At 64.6% G+C, this 22,455-nt stretch overlaps 3 protein-coding genes across 3 annotated transcripts; 1 reads left to right on the top strand and 2 right to left on the bottom strand.

Annotated features, from left to right (window-relative positions):
- Window positions 1-333: 333 nt before the first annotated feature.
- Window positions 334-4,430, bottom strand: LOC118697195 (tubulin alpha-1B chain-like). The gene is made up of 4 exons (XM_036399718.2): window positions 4,262-4,430; window positions 2,563-2,785; window positions 2,326-2,474; window positions 334-1,507 (listed from the first exon to the last, which is right to left on the bottom strand). Exons 1-4 carry the CDS (start codon window positions 4,406-4,408, stop codon window positions 527-529), a joined length of 1,500 nt encoding a protein of 499 aa, XP_036255611.1. The 5' UTR covers window positions 4,409-4,430; the 3' UTR covers window positions 334-526.
- Window positions 4,431-7,488: 3,058 nt separating this feature from the next.
- TUBA1A (tubulin alpha 1a) lies at window positions 7,489-11,484 on the bottom strand. The gene is made up of 4 exons (XM_036399716.2): window positions 11,373-11,484; window positions 9,649-9,871; window positions 9,412-9,560; window positions 7,489-8,647 (listed from the first exon to the last, which is right to left on the bottom strand). The coding sequence occupies exons 1-4, from the start codon at window positions 11,373-11,375 to the stop codon at window positions 7,667-7,669; spliced, it is 1,356 nt and encodes a 451-aa protein (XP_036255609.1). The 5' UTR covers window positions 11,376-11,484; the 3' UTR covers window positions 7,489-7,666.
- A 7,035-nt stretch (window positions 11,485-18,519) lies between these two features.
- On the top strand, window positions 18,520-21,177 carry LOC118697241 (tubulin alpha-1C chain). The gene is made up of 3 exons (XM_036399778.2): window positions 18,520-18,757; window positions 18,846-18,994; window positions 20,155-21,177. Exons 1-3 carry the CDS (start codon window positions 18,637-18,639, stop codon window positions 21,124-21,126), a joined length of 1,242 nt encoding a protein of 413 aa, XP_036255671.1. The 5' UTR covers window positions 18,520-18,636; the 3' UTR covers window positions 21,127-21,177.
- The last annotated feature ends 1,278 nt before the right edge of the window (window positions 21,178-22,455 follow it).

Raw genomic sequence — 22,455 nt, 5'->3', positions numbered from 1 at the left:
TCCCGGGTGTGTTAATTACGGAGAGCCGCGGGGGGCAGGGCTGGGCTCCCGAGAGCTGGGGCCGCCGCGCAGGGCATGGCCTCGCTGGGGGGATCACAGGCAGCTCATGATGGAGGACAGCAGCACCCAGGGTGAGCTCCCACCCTGGGGAACCCAGCGATGTGGGGGCGTCGCCCCCCCAGCTCTGCTGGGCAGCTCGGGTAACAGTGGTGCCATGCCAGCTGCCTCATTGGGCACAGACAAAAGGGACAGTCTGTTCCCATGGGATGGGGCCAGCCGGCCTGGGTGAGAGCGGGCAGTGACACAGAGGGTTTGTATCCGACACAGTGTAGCTTCTCTTAAAGCCTTTTATTCACAGACACGGTAAAATCACAGACACATGGAAAATCTGCATGATCACATCCGAGAGGGCAGCACATCCCTGGCTGAGCCCACGGGGCCAGACCCCACGCAGTGCACAAGGAAGCTCAAGTGTTTGAAGCAGACATTTCGTGGACATGCGACAGTGACAGCAGGAATGCAGCGTTTAGTATTCCTCCCCTTCCTCCTCTCCCTCCCCTTCCACAGAATCCACCCCCACCTCCTCATAATCCTTCTCCAGGGCTGCCATATCCTCACGAGCCTCCGAGAACTCGCCCTCCTCCATGCCCTCCCCCACATACCAGTGCACAAAGGCCCTCTTGGCGTACATCAGGTCAAACTTGTGGTCCAGGCGGGCCCAGGCCTCGGCGATGGCCGTGGTGTTGCTCAGCATGCACACAGCCCTCTGCACCTTGGCCAGGTCGCCCCCGGGCACCACCGTGGGTGGCTGGTAGTTGATGCCAACCTTGAAACCAGTGGGGCACCAGTCCACAAACTGGATGCTGCGCTTGGTCTTGATGGTGGCGATGGCGGCGTTGACATCCTTGGGCACCACGTCCCCGCGGTACAGCAGGCAGCACGCCATGTACTTGCCGTGCCGAGGGTCACACTTGACCATCTGGTTGGCCGGCTCAAAGCAGGCGTTGGTGATCTCAGCCACAGAGAGCTGCTCGTGATAAGCCTTCTCAGCAGAGATAACCGGGGCATAGGTGGCCAGAGGGAAGTGGATGCGGGGGTAGGGCACCAGGTTGGTCTGGAATTCTGTCAGGTCGACGTTCAGGGCTCCGTCAAAGCGCAGAGAGGCTGTGATGGAGGACACGATCTGGCTGATGAGGCGGTTCAGGTTGGTGTAGGTTGGGCGCTCGATGTCCAGGTTGCGGCGGCAGATGTCGTAGATGGCCTCGTTGTCCACCATGAAGGCGCAGTCGGAGTGCTCCAGGGTGGTGTGGGTGGTCAGGATGGAGTTGTAGGGCTCCACCACGGCTGTGGACACCTGCGGGGCTGGGTAGATGGAGAACTCCAGCTTGGACTTCTTGCCGTAGTCGACAGAGAGGCGCTCCATGAGCAGGGAGGTGAAGCCAGAGCCGGTGCCACCGCCAAAGCTGTGGAACACCAGGAAGCCCTGCAGCCCTGTGCACTGGTCAGCCTGCAGGTGGGAAGGGGAAAACAAGACCAAACTGTCAGGAATTCGGAACTGCAGCTTTGACTGAAGTTGCTGAGTTGCCCAGGAAGACACGTTATTTCCCACAAGGATCTCAGACTTTTGGGGCACCTCTGTCCATTCCACTTCCAGCCACAGCACCCTGTATTCCAGCATGACCTGCCCTCAGGAGAAGGGACCCCTTCCTGCCCCCTCCCTTCAGCTGTTTCCTCCTATGACCCTGGCAATCTGCTTTGGGGAAGGGGCAATCCACTAGAGCTGCCCCAGCAAGAGTTAAATACTCAGCACAGCTGCTCATAAGCAGTTGGTCAAGCAGGATCAGCATCCAGATCCAGGAGAAACCTCAAATGACCTTAAAAAGGGATGAAATAAGGTTTTCCCAGAGACTGAAATGACACAGAATGCCACAAGCCCCATCACACCCCTGGAATGTGCCAAGCTCAAGGTGCACATCCTGTGCTGGTGGGGTTGCAGAGCCCTGAGTAAAGGGATTCAGGTCAAGGGCAAGGCAAGGGGCTGATCCTGATCACTTAGAGCATCCAGACTCCAGAGGGAGCCAGGATGTGCTGCAGGCTCAAATCCATCCAGGTCCTGGAGGCACAACAGGGGTCATGCAGCTCCCACCAGGAAGGCAGGAGGCCCCTCCTGGCACAAGCCAGGGCTGATCCCTCCTGGCACAACTCTCTGCCCCACAGCGCTGATGGGCTGAGAAGGACCTGCCCAGGCACACCTGGAGCTTCCCTTTGTCCCCACATCCCCCGCAGGGACGAACCCACCCCACCTGCACCCCCCGGTGCCCCTACCAGCTTGCGGATGCGGTCGAGCACCAGGTCGATGATCTCCTTGCCGATGGTGTAGTGCCCGCGGGCGTAGTTGTTGGCCGCATCCTCCTTGCCCGTGATCAGCTGCTCGGGGTGGAAGAGCTGCCGGTACGTGCCCGTGCGCACCTCGTCTGCGGGGACAGCCCCGGGCCCCGTTAGCAGCCGCCGCCCGCCGCCAGCGCCCGCCCCGCCCGCCGCCCGCTCCCCGCGCGCGCTCACCGATCACCGTGGGCTCCAGGTCCACGAACACGGCCCGGGGCACGTGCTTGCCGGCGCCCGTCTCGCTGAAGAAGGTGTTGAAGGAGTCGTCCCCCCCGCCGATGGTCTTGTCGCTGGGCATCTGCCCGTCGGGCTGGATGCCGTGCTCCAGGCAGTACAGCTCCCAGCACGCATTGCCGATCTGCACGCCCGCTTGGCCCACGTGGATGGAGATGCACTCGCGCTGCGGGGGCACACGCCGCTGGGTCACCTCCTCTGTCCCCTCTCTGTCCCACCCCGGCATCCCCCGGGCTGGGAAGGGTCTCTCCTCAAGGCTGGATGGGGTCACATCCTGCCCACTTGCTCCCGTTGTGCTCAGCTTTGCTGCTGCCATCCTGCTCCTCCTCCCCAGCAGCTGAAACCCTGCACCAGTTGGTGCCTTCACCCTACGCACCCCACAGAGCCAGGAATTGGGGTTCCCCAGGGTTATTGCTGGTCCCCTCTATTCCCAGTCTCCTTTAAGGACAGGGACACTTAACCCCCCTCTGCAGGGGCAGGGACACCCCCATATCCCAGGAACGTCTCAGTGCTCAGCTCCGAGGGTCCCATCCTGCCCCTCCTGGGAGCTGCGACCCTACGCTCGGTGGGATAAAAAAATCTCACAGAGCCTCAAGCTCAGCACCCCCAAACCCCGTTTGTGCCCTAGTGCCACCCTAACGAGTGGCTGAGCTCTGCTGGGGTCACCCAGGATACGAGGAGGGATCTGTGGGGTGACATCCGTGTTTGGGAACAGACCGCAGCCACCTGTGGGGGTCCCACCACCCCGCAGCTGCCACCATCTGCTCCCAAATGGCGCCCGGGGAGGACATTTTCCAGCCGGGCAGCCTGGGCAGGGCGAGGTCAGGAGGAGGAGGAAGAGGAAGCTGAGCGCAGCAGCGGGGCAGGGACTGCACCAGCTGACCCGAAACGCGGACATTCCCGGCCGCTCCCTGCACATTCCCCACCTGCTCCCCGCGTTCCTCCCACCCGGGCCGGGGGGAGCCCGCGGTTTAGGGGGGGGGCCTGGACCAGGGGGAGACCCCCCCCCAGGAGCCATGGAGTGGGATCGGGATCACCGGCTCGGGTGGGGAGAAAAAAATGGAATTCCGTGTTTCGAGGGATGTTGAGGTTAGACTGGGGGGGAATCCAGGATGGATTTAGGGGGGAAGGGTGGGTACGGAGGGGGGCGGGGCTGTGGCCCTGGCGAGGGGCGGGGCTGTGCCCCCGCCGCGCGCCTTCCCGCGCGCGGGAACGGTAACGGTCGGGCTGACCCCGCCCCCACCGGTGGGCTACCGGAGACCACGTGCGACCACCGCAGGAGCGCCGTGACCCCCCCTTTCCTCCCAAGGGGTGCTCCCTCCATCAAGGACCACATCCTCCATCCCTGCTCAACACCCCCATCCCCTCCTCTACCCACTCACGGCCCCATCCGTGCCCCCCATCCCCTCCCAAATTCCCGACATGGTGCCCCCCACCCTTTTACCACTCCGCTTTATTTCCCTCCTCCCCGAAATCTCCCCCCCGCCACTCCTTCCCCCTCCTCCCCTCCGCACCCATTTCCCCCCAATCCCCCGCACCCCCAGACCCATCCATGCTCCTCCTTTCTCCCGCCATGTCCCGGGCCCGTCCCCCGGGTTTTTGCAACCCCGTCCCCCGGGTTTTTGCAGCCCCCTCCCCTCACCATGGCTGCAGCTCGGTTACTCGTCCCGACAAGCAAGGAATCGACGCAAGTACCAGCTGCCGCCGCCCCCGGGCGCCCCCCTATATACCGGCCCGGGGGGCGGGCCGAGCGCCCCCGCCCCGCGCTCCTATTGGCCGCAAAACCCATCTATCAGCGCGATCCTATTGCTGATTGGCTGATGCGCGTGGCGCGCTCCGCCTCCTCCGCCCTCCGCGCTGCGGGGGTTTTTGGGGGGGGGGAGAGACGGGGACCCTCCCGCAGCCCCTTCCACCCCCCCTCCCCTCCATGGCTTGGAGTGCGGGGTAAGGGGGGGGGGTCTGACCCTCCTGTGGTGCTCTGCCCCCCCCGGTAACGCGTTTGTCCCGTAGGATTGAGGGGGCACTGCCGTTCCCGCCCGTCCCCCCCCCTCCACTCTTCCGCCGCCCCTCCCTCCCGGTGCGGCTCCGCTGCGGAGGAAAACTGCGACATGGAGGGGGGGGCGGGGGGAGCGGCGGCGGCACGTGCTGCCGCGCCCGGTGGCGTCCCCCGCCGTCCCCGCGTTGTTAATCGGCTTCTCCGGGCGGACCCCCCCCCCAATCCCTGCCCCATCTGCACCGCTCCCCCCCCCAGGATTATTTGCACCCCGGGGGTCCCTCCCAGACCATCTGCAGCCTAAGCAGCCCCCCCACCCAGCACCCCCCAAGTCCATCTGCACCCCCCGGCCCCTCCCAGCCCATCTGTACCCCTGGGTCCCACCGCCATGGGGGGGTCCGGGCTCCCCCCGCGGGGTTCGCACACCGGGGAGGATGGACCCCGTTTTTCAGGGTGGGGTTTGTCTCAGCCATGTCGGCAGCACCGCCGTGAGTGCCATAAAACGGGGGGCGTCCCACTGTGCCCCCCAACGTGGAGCTGCTCCGTGCCACTGAGAGCACCGGGGGGACGGGAGGGCGCCATCCCCAGCCCCCACTTAATCCCCGGAGCTATTTGCACCCAATAATCCCCTTCCTGTTTTGCCAAGAGCTTTGCGGAAAACCCAGCGGCCACTTCGGCAGCACACACTGCTGGGTGTATGGGGAGTGGGGGGAAAAGGGGTCCCGCATCCCCTCCTGCCGCACCGGAGCCACCCCACACCGGGGTCACCGGGCAGCCGAGCCCAACAACCGGGGCTGGCTCGGTTGCAGCATCCGCCGCAGCTGCATTGCAGCGCTGACGTGGCTTCCCCGCCATTTGCCTCGCTGGCCGCGTGTCCGCTCCGGTCCCACCGGGAAAGAACCGGCTGCCCCTCATCCCCCCTTCAAGCCGCCCCCACCCCGATGTCAGTTTGGGGGTCCCGGGTGGAATTTGGGGGGGGGGTGGGGGGGTGGGTGGTGCTGGAAGTGCTGGTGCCGGTTCTGTTTGTGGAATGGGTGGTTTGTGGAGGGGGGGGTTTGTTACACCCCCCCCCCCCCCGAATTCCCCGCGCATCACGTCAGCTCTGGAATGGTGTTAGGCAGTGTTTTGGGTCGCTCGGAAAACGAGCAAAAGCAGGTTTAATGTTAAAGTGAAAGGGCGACAAAATTCACCGGTGACTTCCCTCTGTGACTCAGTAGTGAAAGCCAACAGAGGAAAATGGGGCTGAAATTAGAAATTGATCAGTGTAAAAGTAGATTTGGCCAAAAAATGAACTAATGAGAGGCTGGGAATGGGAAAATAATGATAAAATGGAATAATAATTGAGATCTTCCCACTGAGTAAAAGGGGCAGAGTCACCCCCTGCCCCATTGTCAAACGGAGCCCTGGGCTTCACCAAAAGTTTAAGCCTAAAGGCTTAAGAGCACTTAATCCAGAGCTTAATTGAAATAATTTACCAACAGATTCATATAAAATTTACTATAGGCACAACAGTAACACACAGGCCTATTTTATTTATGAATCTAAAGCACTTAAGAAGGAATCTGAGAGCAACATTCCTGGGACATTTGCCATAGAATATTCAGCCTTGCACACACACATACCTGAAGAGCATTTGCAGGTGTAAATACCTGTAAAAAATCCACCTTGAGCCCAGTATTGACATCAGTGCCTTTGTGTCTTCTCAACAGGCCAAGGGCTGAGCCCCCAGTTCTGGGGGATCAGCACAAGCTCTGTTCACCTTCCAAGAATCCCAAACTTGTGAGCTCACCGTCCCTGAGAGTTCTCCTGGTCATCCCAGGGGGTCTCACTCAGGACCTGCTGGTTTTAGCACTGCAAGTGTTGGCTTTTTAGTTATCCTAATTTTCTATCCTGGCCACAATTTGTATCTTCCTTTGAAAGCTTGATAACAAACACTTGTTGTCAAACTTGGGTTGTCCTTCAGAAAAAATTACTTCCCAAGGCTGTTCCTTAAAATCAAGGAGTTTGACAACACAAACTCCTGGGACCTGATGGACTCGAGGAGCTTGGCCCTGGTGCTGCTCATCAAGGCTTAGCCTGAGCTCAGAGTGCAAAAGAGGGAGGGGTGCAGCACACAAATGAGGGTCCCAGGGGTCCCCCCTCAGCTGCATCACCCTCTCAGGTTTCACTCTGCATTCAGCTTCCCCTTCATTATTTATCCCTGCGTGGAGCTGTGAGGGACAGGGTGAAAGGAGAGGAAGGGTGAAGAGGCTCCCCCCATTCCAGGGGGCTGAAATGACATTTCCCCCTCCCCGCCAGTGGCTGGGACCAACAGGGCCAATTTCTCATCCCAGAAAGAGCCAGAGGAACTTGAGGACACATTGTGGTTGGTGTTGGAGGAACCCCCAGACGCTGAGCTGGATGAAAGGAGCCCCCATCCCCAACACTCCCGCCCGTGGTGGGCAGAGCTTCCCCTCCCCACCCCCAGGGCAATGCAGCCCCTCCCCTGCCCAAGAAGAGGAGGCAGCAGAGATACCAAAGACTTGTGTTCAACAGGGGGCATTCGGGCATCTCCAGCCCAGCCACAGGAGCTGAGACCCCCAATGTACTCACTTGACATCTGGTACTAAAAAATCCAACCATCTCCACTTCCCCAGCCCTTGGGGTGGGGGCACAACACCGAGCCCAGCAGGATGAGGATGGAGCATGGGTTTGGGAGGACCGGTCTGGGGGGTCTGCAGGGTGCTGAGCTCACCACAACCCCCAGCACACACTCAGGGACACGGTGGAGACCCTGGTGCAGACAGGGACTGCAGGGCCGTGTCATGTGCTGGTGGGGACAGTGTCAAAGCCAGGCAGGGACGTTGCCACAGGGAGTGAAGACACCAGAGGCAGGGTAAGACAGGGAATGCTTTTTATTCAGACCCACAGGAGAGGACGGGTGAGTCCGTCACAGACTTTTTTCCATTGAAGCACAGACCATTGACAGGACAGAGCGCGGCGCACACACTGCTACAGACCCCGCGGGGTCTTCAACTAGTTTATGTTCCCTGTTCCAGCAGCACCCTTGTGACTTTAATATTCCTCCCCTTCCTCCTCTCCCTCCCCTTCCACAGAATCCACCCCCACCTCCTCATAATCCTTCTCCAGGGCTGCCATATCCTCACGAGCCTCCGAGAACTCGCCCTCCTCCATGCCCTCCCCCACGTACCAGTGCACAAAGGCCCTCTTGGCGTACATCAGGTCAAACTTGTGGTCCAGGCGGGCCCAGGCCTCGGCGATGGCCGTGGTGTTGCTCAGCATGCACACAGCCCTCTGCACCTTGGCCAGGTCGCCCCCGGGCACCACCGTGGGAGGCTGGTAGTTGATGCCAACCTTGAAACCAGTAGGGCACCAGTCCACAAACTGGATGGTGCGCTTGGTCTTGATGGTGGCGATGGCAGCGTTGACATCCTTGGGCACCACGTCCCCGCGGTACAGCAGGCAGCACGCCATGTACTTGCCGTGCCGAGGGTCACACTTGACCATCTGGTTGGCCGGCTCAAAGCAGGCGTTGGTGATCTCAGCCACAGAGAGCTGCTCGTGATAAGCCTTCTCAGCAGAGATAACCGGGGCATAGGTGGCCAGAGGGAAGTGGATGCGGGGGTAGGGCACCAGGTTGGTCTGGAATTCTGTCAGGTCGACGTTCAGGGCTCCATCAAAGCGCAGAGAGGCTGTGATGGAGGACACAATCTGGCCTATCAACCTATTGAGGTTGGTGTAGGTTGGGCGCTCGATGTCCAGGTTGCGGCGGCAGATGTCGTAGATGGCCTCGTTGTCCACCATGAAGGCGCAGTCGGAGTGCTCCAGGGTGGTGTGGGTGGTCAGGATGGAGTTGTAGGGCTCCACCACGGCCGTGGACACCTGTGGGGCTGGGTAGATGGAGAACTCCAGCTTGGACTTCTTGCCGTAGTCGACAGAGAGGCGCTCCATGAGCAGGGAGGTGAAGCCAGAGCCGGTGCCACCGCCAAAGCTGTGGAACACCAGGAAGCCCTGCAGCCCTGTGCACTGGTCAGCCTGCCAGGTGGGAAGAGGAAAACAAGACCAAACTGTCAGGAATTCTCAACTTCAGCTGTTGCTGACTTGCCCTGGAAGGAAAATTTTTCCCCCATGATCTCAGGACCTTCCCAGCAGGTCGAGGGAAAGGGACCCCGTCCTGCAGGGATTTGGGGACACTCAGTGGAGATAAGGAGGGGCACGTTTGTTCCAGGCAGCAGAAGTTACTCCTCTCCGTGGCCTCATGAGGACATTTGGGGGCTTTCCAGCAGCAGAGGCAGAGTCAGCAGGATGGGGGACAGGGTGGCAGTGACTCCATCTGTGACCCACTGACTCACGGTGAATCACCAGGGAAGCTGCTTGGCCTCTGGGGTGAGGCAGTGCCCAGGGGCACCTCAAAGGGCACAATTGCCACCGGCTCAGCAGCATCGTGGGGACCAGTTTGACCATGAGCTATCACGGCCACATGACTCTGGAAGGGACCGGTTTGGGGCTGCCCGTTCCCAGCACACGCAGCTGGACTCGGCCACGTCAGGAGCCAAGTGGGAACAAAGAGGGAATTGCCGAGCTCAGCACCGGGAGCGCCCGGGGGCTGCGGCGCTGTGGAGCCGCTCCAGCTCCAGCTGCGCCGCGTCCCGCTGCCGGCCAATGGCAGCCACTGCACAACAGGATTAACATTAATTAATAAATTAAATCTAAACCCAACCCAGCGAGTCTGGAAGGGAGAGCAAGACAGAATGGAGGCTTTGTCCTCGCCCGCCACCTGCACCCCCCAGTGCCCCTACCAGCTTGCGGATGCGGTCGAGCACCAGGTCGATGATCTCCTTGCCGATGGTGTAGTGCCCGCGGGCGTAGTTGTTGGCCGCATCCTCCTTGCCCGTGATCAGCTGCTCGGGGTGGAAGAGCTGCCGGTACGTGCCCGTGCGCACCTCGTCTGCGGGGACAGCCCCGGGCCCCGTTAGCAGCCGCCGCCCGCCGCCAGCGCCCGCCCCGCCCGCCGCCCGCTCCCCGCGCGCGCTCACCGATCACCGTGGGCTCCAGGTCCACGAACACGGCCCGGGGCACGTGCTTGCCGGCGCCCGTCTCGCTGAAGAAGGTGTTGAAGGAGTCGTCCCCCCCGCCGATGGTCTTGTCGCTGGGCATCTGCCCGTCGGGCTGGATGCCGTGCTCCAGGCAGTACAGCTCCCAGCACGCATTGCCGATCTGCACGCCCGCTTGGCCCACGTGGATGGAGATGCACTCGCGCTGTGGGGGCACACGCCGCTGGGTCACCCCCTTTTGTCCCCCCCCGGCACCCCCCGGGCTGGGAAGGGTCCCTCCTGAAAGCTGGATGGGGTCAGATCCTGCCTAGACACACCCATTGTTCTGGGTCTGGGGGTGCACACAGATTGTTCTGGGTCTGGGGGTGCCCCCACTGCAGGGGTCCCATCCTGCCCCGTGCCCATCACTGCTGGCACCCCGCCTGTGGGGGATGGGGAGCTCAGCACTTGTGGCTCATCCTGCCCCGAGGGGCTGGGGCTGCGCCCAGGGTGACACAGGGAGCCCCGGGGTTGCCATCCTGCCCCACCCTGCCCTGATGAGACCCAGCAAAAGCCCCAGGGTGGCTCAGCACCGTGGGCTCCTCCTGCCCACCCGCGTCCCAGTCGAAGCAATGCCACGCCCAGTGCGGGACTGGGGGGGGGGGGGGGGTCCCCATCCTGCCGTGCTTCGATTTCTGGTGCGGGATGGGGTTCTCAGCATTGGGGGGGGGGCATTCCCCACTGCCCACCCCGCACCGGGGACACTTTCTGCTCCATTGTACCGGGGACACGCCCAGCGCAAGCTGAGGGCTCAGCACCGGGGCTTGGGGGTCTGTCCTGCCCGGTTTAACGGGAGCCACGCCCACGGACGGACGCTGGCTCGGTACCGAAAGATGGAGTCCCGATTCTGCCCCTTTCATCCGGTGCCACGCCCAGTACGGGTTTAGCTCCGGGGATCCATCCTGCCCGGTTTAACGGGAGCCACGTCCGGTTCGGGCTCGGGGTTCGGTACCGGGGAGCCATCCTGTCGGGTTTAACCGCGTCTCGGGGTTCCATCCTGCCCGGTTTAACGGGAGCCACGCCCAGTACAGGCTCGGGGCTCGGTCCCGGGGGTCTCATCTTGCCCGGTTTAATGGGAACCACGCCCGGTGCGGTACCGTGGATCAGCGCCAGGGATCCATCCTGGCCGGTTTAACGGGAGCCACGCCCTATGGAAGCTTAGTGCCGAGTCCCGGGGGTCTCATCCTGCCCGGTTTAACGGGAGCCACGCCCTATAGAAGCTTAGTCCTAAATCCTGGAGGTCCCATCCTGCCCGGTTTAACGGGAGCCACGCCCGCTGCGGGCTCGGGGGAGGCAGGAAGACCCTTCCAGGCCTATTTAACCGGAGCTACACTCGGGGCTGGGTCCCGGGCGACACATTTTACTCGGTGTAACGGGAGCCACGCCCGCTGCGGGAGGAGTCCCGGCGCCGCGAGCTCATCCCGGGATGGGCGGACGAGAAGCCCTTGGGAATGGAGATCGGGGGGGGTTGGGAAGCAGAAAAAACGGCGAGACGGGGGCCGGGGCGGGGGATGAAGACCTGAGACTGCGATGGGAAGGTCAGGATTGGCACCGGGGAAAACCACGGGGCCGGGGGTGGGAGGGATGGGGCCGGCGGGAATGGAGGGACAAGGGAACAGGGATCGTGGGAACAGAGACAAAGTCCCGACCCCCCCGCACCCCCTCACCATGGCGGCGGTCGGTCCGGGGCGGTCTCACAGCCCGACGCTGAGGCGGTCGATGTAAGAGGCGCGGCGGAGCGCGGGGCTCGGTGCGGGGCTTTATAGCGGCGGCGGGGCGGGGCGGGCGGCGGGGCCGGGGGGGCGGCGGGGCGGGCGGCAGCGGCGCCCATTGGCGGCCCGGAATGAGGTAATGCCCCCCCGCAGCCGCAGACAAAGGCCGGGCGGTGCGGGAGGGGGGCCCCGGGGGCTGCGGCGGCCACGGCCCGGCCCCGCCGCTGCCTCCCGCCCGCCCGCCGCCGGAGGGGCCCCGGCTGTGTCCTTGGCACCGTCCCTGCCACGCCCCGGTCCCCGGTCTTGGCTGAGCCAGCGGTCACGCTCCGGTCCCCATCCCACGGTCCCCATCCCCCCACGGCCCCTTTTCCCCCGTTCTTCCCGTTCTCTCCCTGTGCCCGGAATGGGTCTCTTGGTCGCGGGGCTCCCGGTACACGGGGTAGGAGCACGCGCTGGTCGCCATCCCCGGTGATGCAGCCCTCCCCCTTCTCCGGTCGCTGCCCGAGCTCCCGGTGATCCCCGGCCACACCCTGGTCCCTGTCCCCGTTGTTCCCATCCCTTGTCTGGCCCCCATTCCCAGCCAGCCACGCCCTGGTCCCCCATCCTCAGTGACACTGTCCCCATCCCTGTGCCCATGCCCAGGGGCGCTGTCCTCATCCCTGGCCGTGCCACAGTGCCCTGGTTCTCAGCCGTGTCCCTGCCATGGCCCCGTGCCTGTGCCGGCCCTTTCCCCGCCGTGCCCAGCCCTTCCAGCGCCTCTTTGTCTGCTCGGGCAGTGGGAACCAGCGCCGCGGGGCCCAGCCGGGGGACAAAGAGCCATCCCCCGGGCAGCTGGGGACGAGCAGGGCCGGGAGGGGCTGAGGGACAGCGGGAGGACACCGGGGACAAAAGCCCCCAGGGCAGTTTAGGGCTGGGGGGCTCGGGAAGAGCAGCAGCTGCTGTGCGGCAGCTGGTGGTGGGGACACAGCTGGGACACTGGGACACGCGTCCCCTGCCACCCCCTCCATCTGCTGCAGCCCCCCTGAGCCACCAACCCCACAGCGCTGGGGTTTCCCACTCCTGGGGGGGGGGGGGGGGTTCCCCCTCCCGTTTGTTCTTGCAAAGCCCACAGGGGTTTGGGGTCGTCTCCCCGAGGCAGGAGGTGCTGGGGGGCTCGGTCCCTGCAGAGGGGTGACCCCACACCATCCCCACATCCCCAGCTGCTGCAGGTGGAGCTGCCAGGATGCCCCCCCCGCTGAGAAATCCCCTGGGTTTTTTTCCTGGTGTTTCCCACATGATGCAGATTTCTGGGCAGAACCAAAGTTCCCATGTCCCTGCTGCCCATCCCAGTGTCCCCACCGCCATCCCAGTGCCCCCACTGCCATCCCAGTGTCCCCACAGCCAGCCCCGTGCCCCTGGGGCACCCTGGTTTTGGGTGCAGAGCTGCAAACAAAGAGGGGATGGGATTTGGGCATCGCCCACCAGAACAAAGGAGCAGGTGGCCCTGGCTTTGCTGAGTAGACAAAAACCAGGAGATTTGGCTCCCACCAGGCTGGTCCTCTTTGCAAATGGCTGTTTTGGGGCTGTTTTGGGGCACCCTCACCCCAAAGCAGCTCAGCCCCCAGCCCTGACCCCGCTGTAGCTCCATCCCAGCATGGGAAATGCCTCCTGCCTTTGTTCTCTTACAGTCCCAAGCGCTCAACACCAGTGTGGGGCCTGTCAGGGTGTCCCCATTGTGTCCCCAACCCGGGGTTTTGGGGGTTCACAGCAGCCCCCTGCCTCAGGGACCACTCTCCAAGCTAAGCAGAGCCCCCCCCCCACCCCATTGCCCTGAGCTGAGGGCGGGAGGTGCCTCATAGGGCAGGGGTGGCTCAGCCCCGGTGGGTGCTGTGGGGTGTAGGGTGAGGGGTTAGGGTGCTGCAGCCCCCCTGGTGCCCCCCAGCCCCCTCCCATCTCCTTGGGTATGGACAACCACACGTCCTGCACTGACTGCTGCCAGGCAACCGGTGGGGTTGCTAGGAGACCGGTTGCTAGGAGACAGGGTGGGGACCCCCCCCCCCCCTTTGCATCCCCCTTCCTCACCATCCATCCTGGGGCCTGGTGGGCGGGGGTTGCAGGCAGAAGACGAGGCTGGGTTCTCACCACTGCCTGGCCTTATTATCATGGTGAGGAAAGCATCCCTGGGACCCCCACTGTCCTTGGGACCCCCAGTGCCCGATCCTAAGGGTGGGGCACTGCCCTTGGGACCCCAAGAGCTTGACCCCAAGGGTGGGGCACCATCCCTGGGACCCCCAGTGTCTGACCCCAAGGGTGGGGCACTGTCCCTGGGACCCCCAGTGTCTGACCCCAAGGGTGGGGCACTGTCCTTGGGATCCCCACTGCCTCACCCCACTGTCCTTGGGACCCCCAGTGCCTGATCTTGTGGGTGGGGCACCATCCTTGGGACCCCCTGTGCCTGACCCCAAGAGTGGGTCACCACCTTTGTGACCCCCAGTTCCTGACCCCAAGGCTGGGGCACCATCCCTGGGACCCCCACCACTCTGCCTTGCCAAGCGTGGGGGTACCCAGGCCCTGGGGTCCCTCAGTGCCCACCCTGCCATGGATGTCACCATCCTTGTGGCCCCCCCAGTATCCAGCCCTGCTGAGTGCCAGCATGGGGGGGGGTCTGGCACAGCTCCCATCCCCCCCTCCTGTGCTTCCATTCTCCGTGCTCTGTTGATTGTTGGTAGCAACGTGGTGGCTCCTGGTGACGGTTGCTGTCCTTCCCCTTCCATGTCCACCTCCGTGGTGCCACTGGGTGGGACAGACCCTGGACCCCCCCGAGGTCACCCCTGTCTGCACAGTGTCCCCATGGCTGTCCCCACGTGGGCTGGGACACTCGGGGGCTCCCAGAGCTGGCATCTCCTCCTGCGTGGGCTGGTTTCCTGGTGCTGGACTCCTGCCCGTGGCACGGCTGAGATTCCCAGCCTCCCCCAGTCTGGGCCCTTCCTGAGGATCCCAGATTGGTGACCTCAAACCCCACGGCTGGGACACTGCCTGTCCCCAGGGATCGAAGGGTCTCAGCCCCATCAGGAGCTGTTGTGGCTCGGGGCTGACAACCCAGACACAAGCTGCTGTTATTTTTAGCCTGTTTTCCCTGCAGAACCCAGCTCTGTCTGTATGTCCGTCCATCGATGTGACAGATTCATTCAGATGGAGAGACAGGGCAGTTCGGAGGGGGGGTGGTGCTGTGGTGGAGGGGTCCCTCTGCCCCTCGGCTGGTCCAGGGTGGCACAGAGGGGCTGGACCCACCCCAGGTCCTCTCCGGGGTGCTGTGGTGGAGGGGTCCCTTTGCCCCTCGGCCGGCCCAGGGTGGCACAGACGGGCTGGACCCTCGCAGGGGTGGCACCCACCCCTGCCCGCGCCCGGAGGGCAGAGGGAAAACCCTTCCAGCCCCGGTGTTGGGGGCAGCAGGGCATTCAATCCCTGTGGGAGGAAGCGGGGAGGTGGCACCGGTGTTCCGGTGTCCCCGTGCCCCCTCCCGCCACAACAAAGGGGAGAATCGGTCCCGACGGGGGTGGGCACTGCGAGGGGCAGGGGGAGCAGCCGTGGGGTGCAGGGGAACAGATGTGGGGTGCAGGGAGCAACGGTGAGGTGCAGGAGCAGCCGTGGGGTGCAGGGGAAGAGCCGTGGGGTTCAGGGAGCAGCCGTGGGGTGCAAGGAGCAGCCGTGGGGTGCGGGGAGCAGCCGTGGGGTGCAAGGAGCAGCCGTGGGGTGCAAGGAGCAGCCGTGGGGTGCAGGAGCAGCCGTGGGGTGCAAGGAGCAGCCTTGGGGTGCTGGGAGCAGCCGTGGGGTGCAAGGAGCAGCCGTGGGGTGCAGGAGAAGCCGTGGGGTGCGGGGAGCAGCCGTGGGGTGCGGGGAGCAGCCGTGGGGTGCAAGGAGCAGCCGTGGGGTGCGGGGAGCAGCCGTGGGGTGCAGGAGCAGCCGTGGGGTGCGGGGAGCAGCCGTGGGGTGCAGGAGCAGCCGTGGGGTGCTGGGAGCAGCCGTGGGGTGCGGGAGAGCAGCCGTGGGGTGCTGGAAACAGCCGTGGGGTGCAAGGAGCAGCCGTGGGGTGCGGGAGCAGCCGTGGGGTGCAAGGAGCAGCCGTGGGGTGCGGGGAGCAGCCGTGGGGTGCGGGGGGCTGCGGGCGCGCTGCCCGTGGGGAGGGGGCTGCGGCACCGCCTGCGTGCGGGGCGGTTCCGCAATGCGGCAAAGCCGGGAAGAAAGGAGCGGGGCGGCGGAGGGGTGGGGGTGAGCCGGGAGAGACCCCGCTCTCGGAGGGGTCCCCCTAAAGCACCCCCTGACCCCCAGCAGGGCACCGGAACCGGCGGGGCGGGGGCTCGGAGGGCTCCGGTGGCACCGGGGGATCACGGGTGGGGGGGGGGACAAGGGGCACCCCGGCCATGGGCGTGTGGCAGCTCCGGGGATGTGCCCAGGGAACGGGGGGACACCCGGGGGCTCGGGGAGGGGAGGGACACTGAGGTGCCCAGGCTGGGAGGGGACACTGGGAGTGACTGGGGGTGACACTGAGGCTCTGAGGGGACACTGGGTGTGACTGGGGGGTGACACTGAGGGTGCTCAGGGACGCTGAGGTGCCCAGGCTGTGAGGGGTGCCCAGGGGCTGGTGGAACACTGGGGAACACGTAGAGTCTGTAATTCCGTCTCGGGGCCAGCCCCAATGTCCCCATGCTGTCCCAAACCCCTCTGTGGCCTTTGGAACGCCACTCCCACCCGCTTCAAACCAAGCCCAGAGCGGGGGAGGCAGGCTGGGACAGGGCCCTGCACCCCGGGGGTGGGTGTGCGATGTTCCCCCGGCCCTGTCCGTCCTGCCCCACAGGACCTGCCCCGCGTGGGTGCCCCCGGGGAGCAGCCCCGGGGCTGGCACGGAGCAGGGCGGCGGCGGGCACAGGAGCCGGCGCGACGGGAGCCCGCGGGGCTTCCCACGGGAACGGCACCGGGACGGGGACGGGGGCACGGGGAGGGATTCGGGACCCCCGAGGTCTCCAACCCAGCGGGGCTGTGGCGCTCCCTGAGGCTGCGGCCGGGGGCTTCAGGGACCCGTCTGAGCCCACCGCCCCAATAGCGCAAAGCCCCCCGCCCCTAAAGCACTCCTTAAAGCCCCCCGCCTCTAAAGCACCCCTAAATCCCCCCGCCTCTAAAGCCTCCCGCCTCTAAAGCACCCCTAAATCCCCCCGCCTCTAAAGCCCCCCGCCTCTAAAGCACCCCTAAATCGCCCCGCCTCTAAAGCTGCCCCTAAAGCCCCCCGCCCCTAAACCTGCCCCTAAAGCCCCCCCGCCCGTCTCGCCTTTCGGCCCCTCGGAACCCCCCCCAGTTCCCCCCTGTCTGCCCGCCCAGCCCCCCCCCGCAACCCTCGGGACCCCCAATCCTCCTCCCCGCCCATTTCCCCGCCCATAACCACGCCCATTTCCACGTTAGACCACGCCCCCTCCCCGCCTCCCGCCCACCGCATTCCGCTCCGCTGACGTCACCACCCACCCACCCTCGCCGACATTCGAATCGTCCAATCAGAATCGAGGCGGGGCGGAGGGGGCGTGTCCAGAGCGCCGCGTGGTCGGAGGGGCGGGGCGAAATCCCATTGGCTCCTCCCATGTCCCCGCCCCCTCTGAGGCCACGCCCCTTGGGGGTTTAACTCGGGGGCCCTACGGGGCAACCCCCGCCTCCCTCCTCGACGGCTCCGTAACGGTTCGGGCAGCGAGCGGCCATGGTGAGGGTTGGGGGCGTTCGGGGGTCCTGAGGGGGCTCCGTGCGGGGTGGGACCCCCTGGGAGTGCGGGACCCCCCCGAGCAGAGCGGGGGGCTGCGTGCCAGGCCCCTCCCGTGTCCCTTTCAGCACGTGGGGCTGAGCTCTGGAGGCGTTGGGAGCTCCGCGCGTGTTCCGGACGCCTCGTGGGGCTGCCGAGTTCTGGCTCGTGCAGGGCAGGAGCTGAGCTGGGGGTGCGTGTGTCCCCCCCAGAACCGGGGGTCGCTGTCCGGGGGGCTCCCACCCACGCCAGTACCCTGCTAAAGTCGTTGGGACACGCAGAGTGGCACTGTGTGTCCTGGGCTCCCACGCGGGCACTGCACTCGTCCCCACAGCACAGGAACGGGCCGAGAGGGGGGTTGGGGCACCCCTTGTGCCACCCTCTCGTGGCTGTGTTCGCCGGGACACGCGTGGGTGTGAGTCACGGTGGGGGGGAGATTTCAGCGTGGCCCGGGCACAAGCAGCAGCGGCGGGCACGGGGAAAGTCCTCCCGGTCACCGGAGTTTGTTCTGGCCCGGGTGGAGCTGCCTGTTCAGGGACCGGGACAGGCCGGGGTTGTGCAAGGGCTGCTGGGGAAGGGAGCGGCTCCGTGTTCTGTGAGGTCCAAGATCCCCCCAGAAGTGATGAGCAGCCCCCTGGGGAAGGGGCTGAAGTGTCCCTGTCACTGTCCCTGTGTAATCCGTGGCTGGAGGGGACTGGAAATAACCCAAATTCTGGGCTCATGGGAGGTGCTGGTGCACAAATGGCACCGATCAGTGCCGGGGGGCCAGGATGGGACCCCCAGGGCTGAGCACCCGCTGTGTCCCTGGGACCCCCAGGGCTGAGCACACTGGTAGCCCCAGTCTGGTCCTGCCACAGCTCCTGGGTGTCTCCAGCTGGAGTTTGGGGTGATGCTGGGTCAGCCCTGCATGAGCCATGGCACAAATGGGGTTTGGGGGGGCTGAGCCTGGGCCCACCGTGTCATTGCTCAGTCCCTCCGTGGGTTTGGGCAGGATGGGACCCTCGGAGCTGAGCACTGAGATGTTCCCTGGGATATGGGGGTGTCCCTGTCCCTGTAGAGGGGGGTTAAGTGTCCCTGTCCTCACAGGAGACTGGGAATAGTGGGGACCAGCAATAACCCTGGGGAACCCCAATTCCTGGCTCTGTGGGGTGCGTAGGGTGAAGGCACCAACTGGTGCAGGGTCTCAGCGGCTGGGGAGGAGGAGCAGGATGGCAGCAGCAAAGCTGAGCACAACGGGAGCAAGTGGGCAGGATGTGGCCCCATCCAGCCTTGAGGAGAGACCCTTCCCAGCCCGGGGGGTGCCGGGGCGGGACAGAGAGGGGACAAAAGGGGGTGACCCAGCGGCGTGTGCCCCCGCAGCGCGAGTGCATCTCCATCCACGTGGGCCAAGCGGGCGTGCAGATCGGCAATGCGTGCTGGGAGCTGTACTGCCTGGAGCACGGCATCCAGCCCGACGGGCAGATGCCCAGCGACAAGACCATCGGCGGGGGGGACGACTCCTTCAACACCTTCTTCAGCGAGACGGGCGCCGGCAAGCACGTGCCCCGGGCCGTGTTCGTGGACCTGGAGCCCACGGTGATCGGTGAGCGCGCGCGGGGAGCGGGCGGCGGGCGGGGCGGGCGCTGGCGGCGGGCGGCGGCTGCTAACGGGGCCCGGGGCTGTCCCCGCAGACGAGGTGCGCACGGGCACGTACCGGCAGCTCTTCCACCCCGAGCAGCTGATCACGGGCAAGGAGGATGCGGCCAACAACTACGCCCGCGGGCACTACACCATCGGCAAGGAGATCATCGACCTGGTGCTCGACCGCATCCGCAAGCTGGTAGGGGCACTGGGGGGTGCAGGTGGGGTGGGTTCGTCCCTGCGGGGGATGTGGGGACAAAGGGAAGCTCCAGGTGTGCCTGGGCAGGTCCTTCTCAGCCCATCAGAGCTGTGGGGCAGAGAGTTGTGCCAGGAGGGATCAGCCCTGGGTTGTGCCAGGAGGGGCCTCCTGCCTTCCTAGTGGGAGCTGCAGGACCCCTGTTGTGCCTCCAGGACCTGGATGGATTTGAGCCTGCAGCACATCCTGGCTCCCTCTGGGGTCTGGATGCTCTAAGTGATCAGGATCAGCCCCTTGCCTTGCCCTTGACCCGAATCCCTTTACTCAGGGCTTTGCAACCCCACCAGCAAAGGATGTGCGCTCTGAGCTTGTTCCATTCCTGTGGTGGATGTGGGGACAGGGGGAAGCTCCAGGTGTCTCTGGGCTGGTCCTTCTCAGCACTTTGGGACAGAGAGTAGGGCTGTCCCAAGAGGGACCTGCTCGCCCTATCCGAGCCCAGTCTAAGCCTTGCCAAGGAGAGGAGGATGGGAAAGCCCCTTGGCCAGGGCAGCGGGGAAGGAGAGATGGTTTGGGTGCTGGTGCAGCACTGGTTTGACTGGTGTGGCTGCCCAAGCTCTTTGAACCTCTGGTTCCCACGCTGGGGCTGGCGCCGGGGCGGCCGGACCTGCTGCGCCAGCGGCTCCGCTCGGGGAGCTCCTGGCACATCCAAGGCTGAGCTGGCTGCCCCGTGGGCTTGTGTGGGATCAGAACCTGTTCCTGCTGCACCTTCTTGGAAAAAGAGGGGGTGAAGCTGTGGTTGACTTCCAGAGCCTGCTGGGGTGTCTCCCAAGAGCTGGGATATCCACCATGAGTCAGTGTCCAACGTGTAAGGTCAGGGACATCTTGTCCACCACGCTGGTGGTTCTTGCCGTGGTGCTGGAACACCCTAATAATGTCCTCATGAGGCCATGGAGAGGAGCAACTTCTGCTGCCTGGAACAAACGTGCCCCTCCTTGTCTCTACTGAGTGTCCCCAAATCCCTGCAGGACGGGGTCCCTTTCCCTCAACCTGCTGGGAAGGTCCTGAGATCATGGGGAGAAAATTTTCCTTCCAGGGCAAGTCAGCAACAGCTGAAGTTGAGAATTCCTGACAGTTTGGTCTTGTTTTCCCCTTCCCACCTGCAGGCTGACCAGTGCACAGGGCTGCAGGGCTTCCTGGTGTTCCACAGCTTTGGCGGTGGCACCGGCTCTGGCTTCACCTCCCTGCTCATGGAGCGCCTCTCTGTCGACTACGGCAAGAAGTCCAAGCTGGAGTTCTCCATCTACCCAGCCCCGCAGGTGTCCACGGCCGTGGTGGAGCCCTACAACTCCATCCTGACCACCCACACCACCCTGGAGCACTCCGACTGCGCCTTCATGGTGGACAACGAGGCCATCTACGACATCTGCCGCCGCAACCTGGACATCGAGCGCCCAACCTACACCAACCTGAACCGCCTCATCAGCCAGATCGTGTCCTCCATCACAGCCTCTCTGCGCTTTGACGGAGCCCTGAACGTCGACCTGACAGAATTCCAGACCAACCTGGTGCCCTACCCCCGCATCCACTTCCCTCTGGCCACCTATGCCCCGGTTATCTCTGCTGAGAAGGCTTATCACGAGCAGCTGACGGTGGCTGAGATCACCAACGCCTGCTTTGAGCCGGCCAACCAGATGGTCAAGTGTGACCCTCGGCACGGCAAGTACATGGCGTGCTGCCTGCTGTACCGCGGGGACGTGGTGCCCAAGGATGTCAACGCCGCCATCGCCACCATCAAGACCAAGCGCACCATCCAGTTTGTGGACTGGTGCCCCACTGGTTTCAAGGTTGGCATCAACTACCAGCCACCCACGGTGGTGCCCGGGGGCGACCTGGCCAAGGTGCAGAGGGCTGTGTGCATGCTGAGCAACACCACGGCCATCGCCGAGGCCTGGGCCCGCCTGGACCACAAGTTTGACCTGATGTACGCCAAGAGGGCCTTTGTGCACTGGTACGTGGGGGAGGGCATGGAGGAGGGCGAGTTCTCGGAGGCTCGTGAGGATATGGCAGCCCTGGAGAAGGATTATGAGGAGGTGGGAGCTGACAGCATGGAGGGCGACGAGGAAGGAGAGGAATAGAAGCGCCTTGTCTGAACACTGTGGTGCTGTTCATTAAAATGCCTCTCTCCAGTGCTGCCTCTTCATTGTGCTGGGACAATCCGCCTTGTGGTGACCTGGGGGGACATCCCAGGGGAGGGGGGGCCTCAGCTGGGCCGGCTGCCAGGCCCTGCTGCCAGCTGGCACAGGGGAGACGCTGGGAGAGGCTGGGGGGTTCTGTGGGGTTGGGGTCCCTGGCTGGCTCCTGTGCTATGAGCTGGCAGTGGTGGGGGGCTCCTGTTCTCCTCAGCGTTCTGCTGGCCCTGGGGGGGTCTCCAGGTGAGGTTGGGGGGACCAACCCCAGTGTCGTGCTCAGAGCCTGGTGCAGACGGGCTGGACGTGGTGTCATGCTGCTGCTGGCACAGAGCCACTCCTGGGGCAGCTCACTGCAGAGCTGGGAGGGGGTCCTGGGCGGGGGAGACCCTCCCCAGGAGGAGCCTCTGGGCAGGGCAGCGACTCCTTCCCGACTCCTTCCCGTAAGTGCCGCCCTGGCTGCCCGGAAAGGGGGGGTTCGGGGGGGTTGCAGAGCAGAGCTCGCTGTCCAGCGCTGCCCCGCGCATGGCAGCTCCCACAGAGCCGAGTCACGGCGGCCCCGACAGAACGGGAGGGAGGGGGGTGGCTGAGAGGGGCACCCCCTCCATGGATGCTGAGCAGAATGGGACCCAGCTCAGAGGGGTGCTTGCATCCCACATGGGGGGTTTGTACCCCCGTGTTACCTGGGGGAGACCCCATAAGGGTCTCTCTCCTCCTGACCGAGCAGGGGGGGGTTCCTGTGTCTCCCTCGGATCCTCTCCCCCTTGCCCCTGGTGCTGCTGGTTCCTCTGCCTGCACCCCCCAGCCCCTCACCTTGCATCCCTTGGGGGTCCCCGAGCCCCCCTGAAGGGGAATTCCTGCAGCCCCACATCCTGCAGCCCTTGCCCCTCATCCCTTGGGGGTCCTCAAGCCCCTCTGCATGGGAATTCCTCCAGCCCCAGATCCTGCAGCTCTCACCTTGCATCCCTTGGGGGTCCCCGAGCCCCCCTGAAAGGGAATTCCTGCAGCCCCACATCCTGCATCCCCTGCCTCTCATCCCAAGGGGATCCCCGAGCCCCCCTGAATGGGAATTCCTTCAACCCCAGATCCTGCAGCCCCTGCCTCTCATCCCAAGGGGATCCCTGAGCCCCCCTGAATGGGAATTCCTGCAGCCCCACATCCTGCATCCCCTGCCTCTCATCCCAAGGGGATCCCCGAGCCCCCCTGAATGGGAATTCCTTCAGCCCCAGATCCTGCATCCCCTGCCTCTCATCCCAAGGGGATCCCCGAGCCCCCCTG

Source organism: Molothrus ater, chromosome 30, assembly GCF_012460135.2.
Source record: "Molothrus ater isolate BHLD 08-10-18 breed brown headed cowbird chromosome 30, BPBGC_Mater_1.1, whole genome shotgun sequence".
In the NCBI taxonomy this organism is placed as follows: Eukaryota; Metazoa; Chordata; class Aves; order Passeriformes; family Icteridae; genus Molothrus; species Molothrus ater.
Note: the sequence above shows the minus strand (reverse complement) of the source record. Positions and strands in the feature narration are given on the sequence as shown.

What these genes read in the sequence shown, in the direction of transcription:
- TUBA1A (XM_036399716.2), bottom strand. An exon ending in CCTGGAGCCCACGGTGATCG is followed by an intron (nt 9,561 to 9,648) that starts GTGAGCGCGCGC and finishes CTGTCCCCGCAG; the next exon opens with ACGAGGTGCGCACGGGCACG. An exon ending in TCGACCGCATCCGCAAGCTG is followed by an intron (nt 8,648 to 9,411) that starts GTAGGGGCACTG and finishes CCCACCTGGCAG; the next exon opens with GCTGACCAGTGCACAGGGCT.
- LOC118697195 (XM_036399718.2), bottom strand. Translation starts at nt 4,408, where the DNA reads ATGGGTTTTGCGGCCAATAGGAGCGCGGGGCGGGGGCGCTCGGCCCGC. An exon ending in CCTGGAGCCCACGGTGATCG is followed by an intron (nt 2,475 to 2,562) that starts GTGAGCGCGCGC and finishes CTGTCCCCGCAG; the next exon opens with ACGAGGTGCGCACGGGCACG. An exon ending in TCGACCGCATCCGCAAGCTG is followed by an intron (nt 1,508 to 2,325) that starts GTAGGGGCACCG and finishes TCCCACCTGCAG; the next exon opens with GCTGACCAGTGCACAGGGCT.
- LOC118697241 (XM_036399778.2), top strand. Translation starts at nt 18,637, where the DNA reads ATGCCCAGCGACAAGACCATCGGCGGGGGGGACGACTCCTTCAACACC. An exon ending in CCTGGAGCCCACGGTGATCG is followed by an intron (nt 18,758 to 18,845) that starts GTGAGCGCGCGC and finishes CTGTCCCCGCAG; the next exon opens with ACGAGGTGCGCACGGGCACG. An exon ending in TCGACCGCATCCGCAAGCTG is followed by an intron (nt 18,995 to 20,154) that starts GTAGGGGCACTG and finishes TCCCACCTGCAG; the next exon opens with GCTGACCAGTGCACAGGGCT.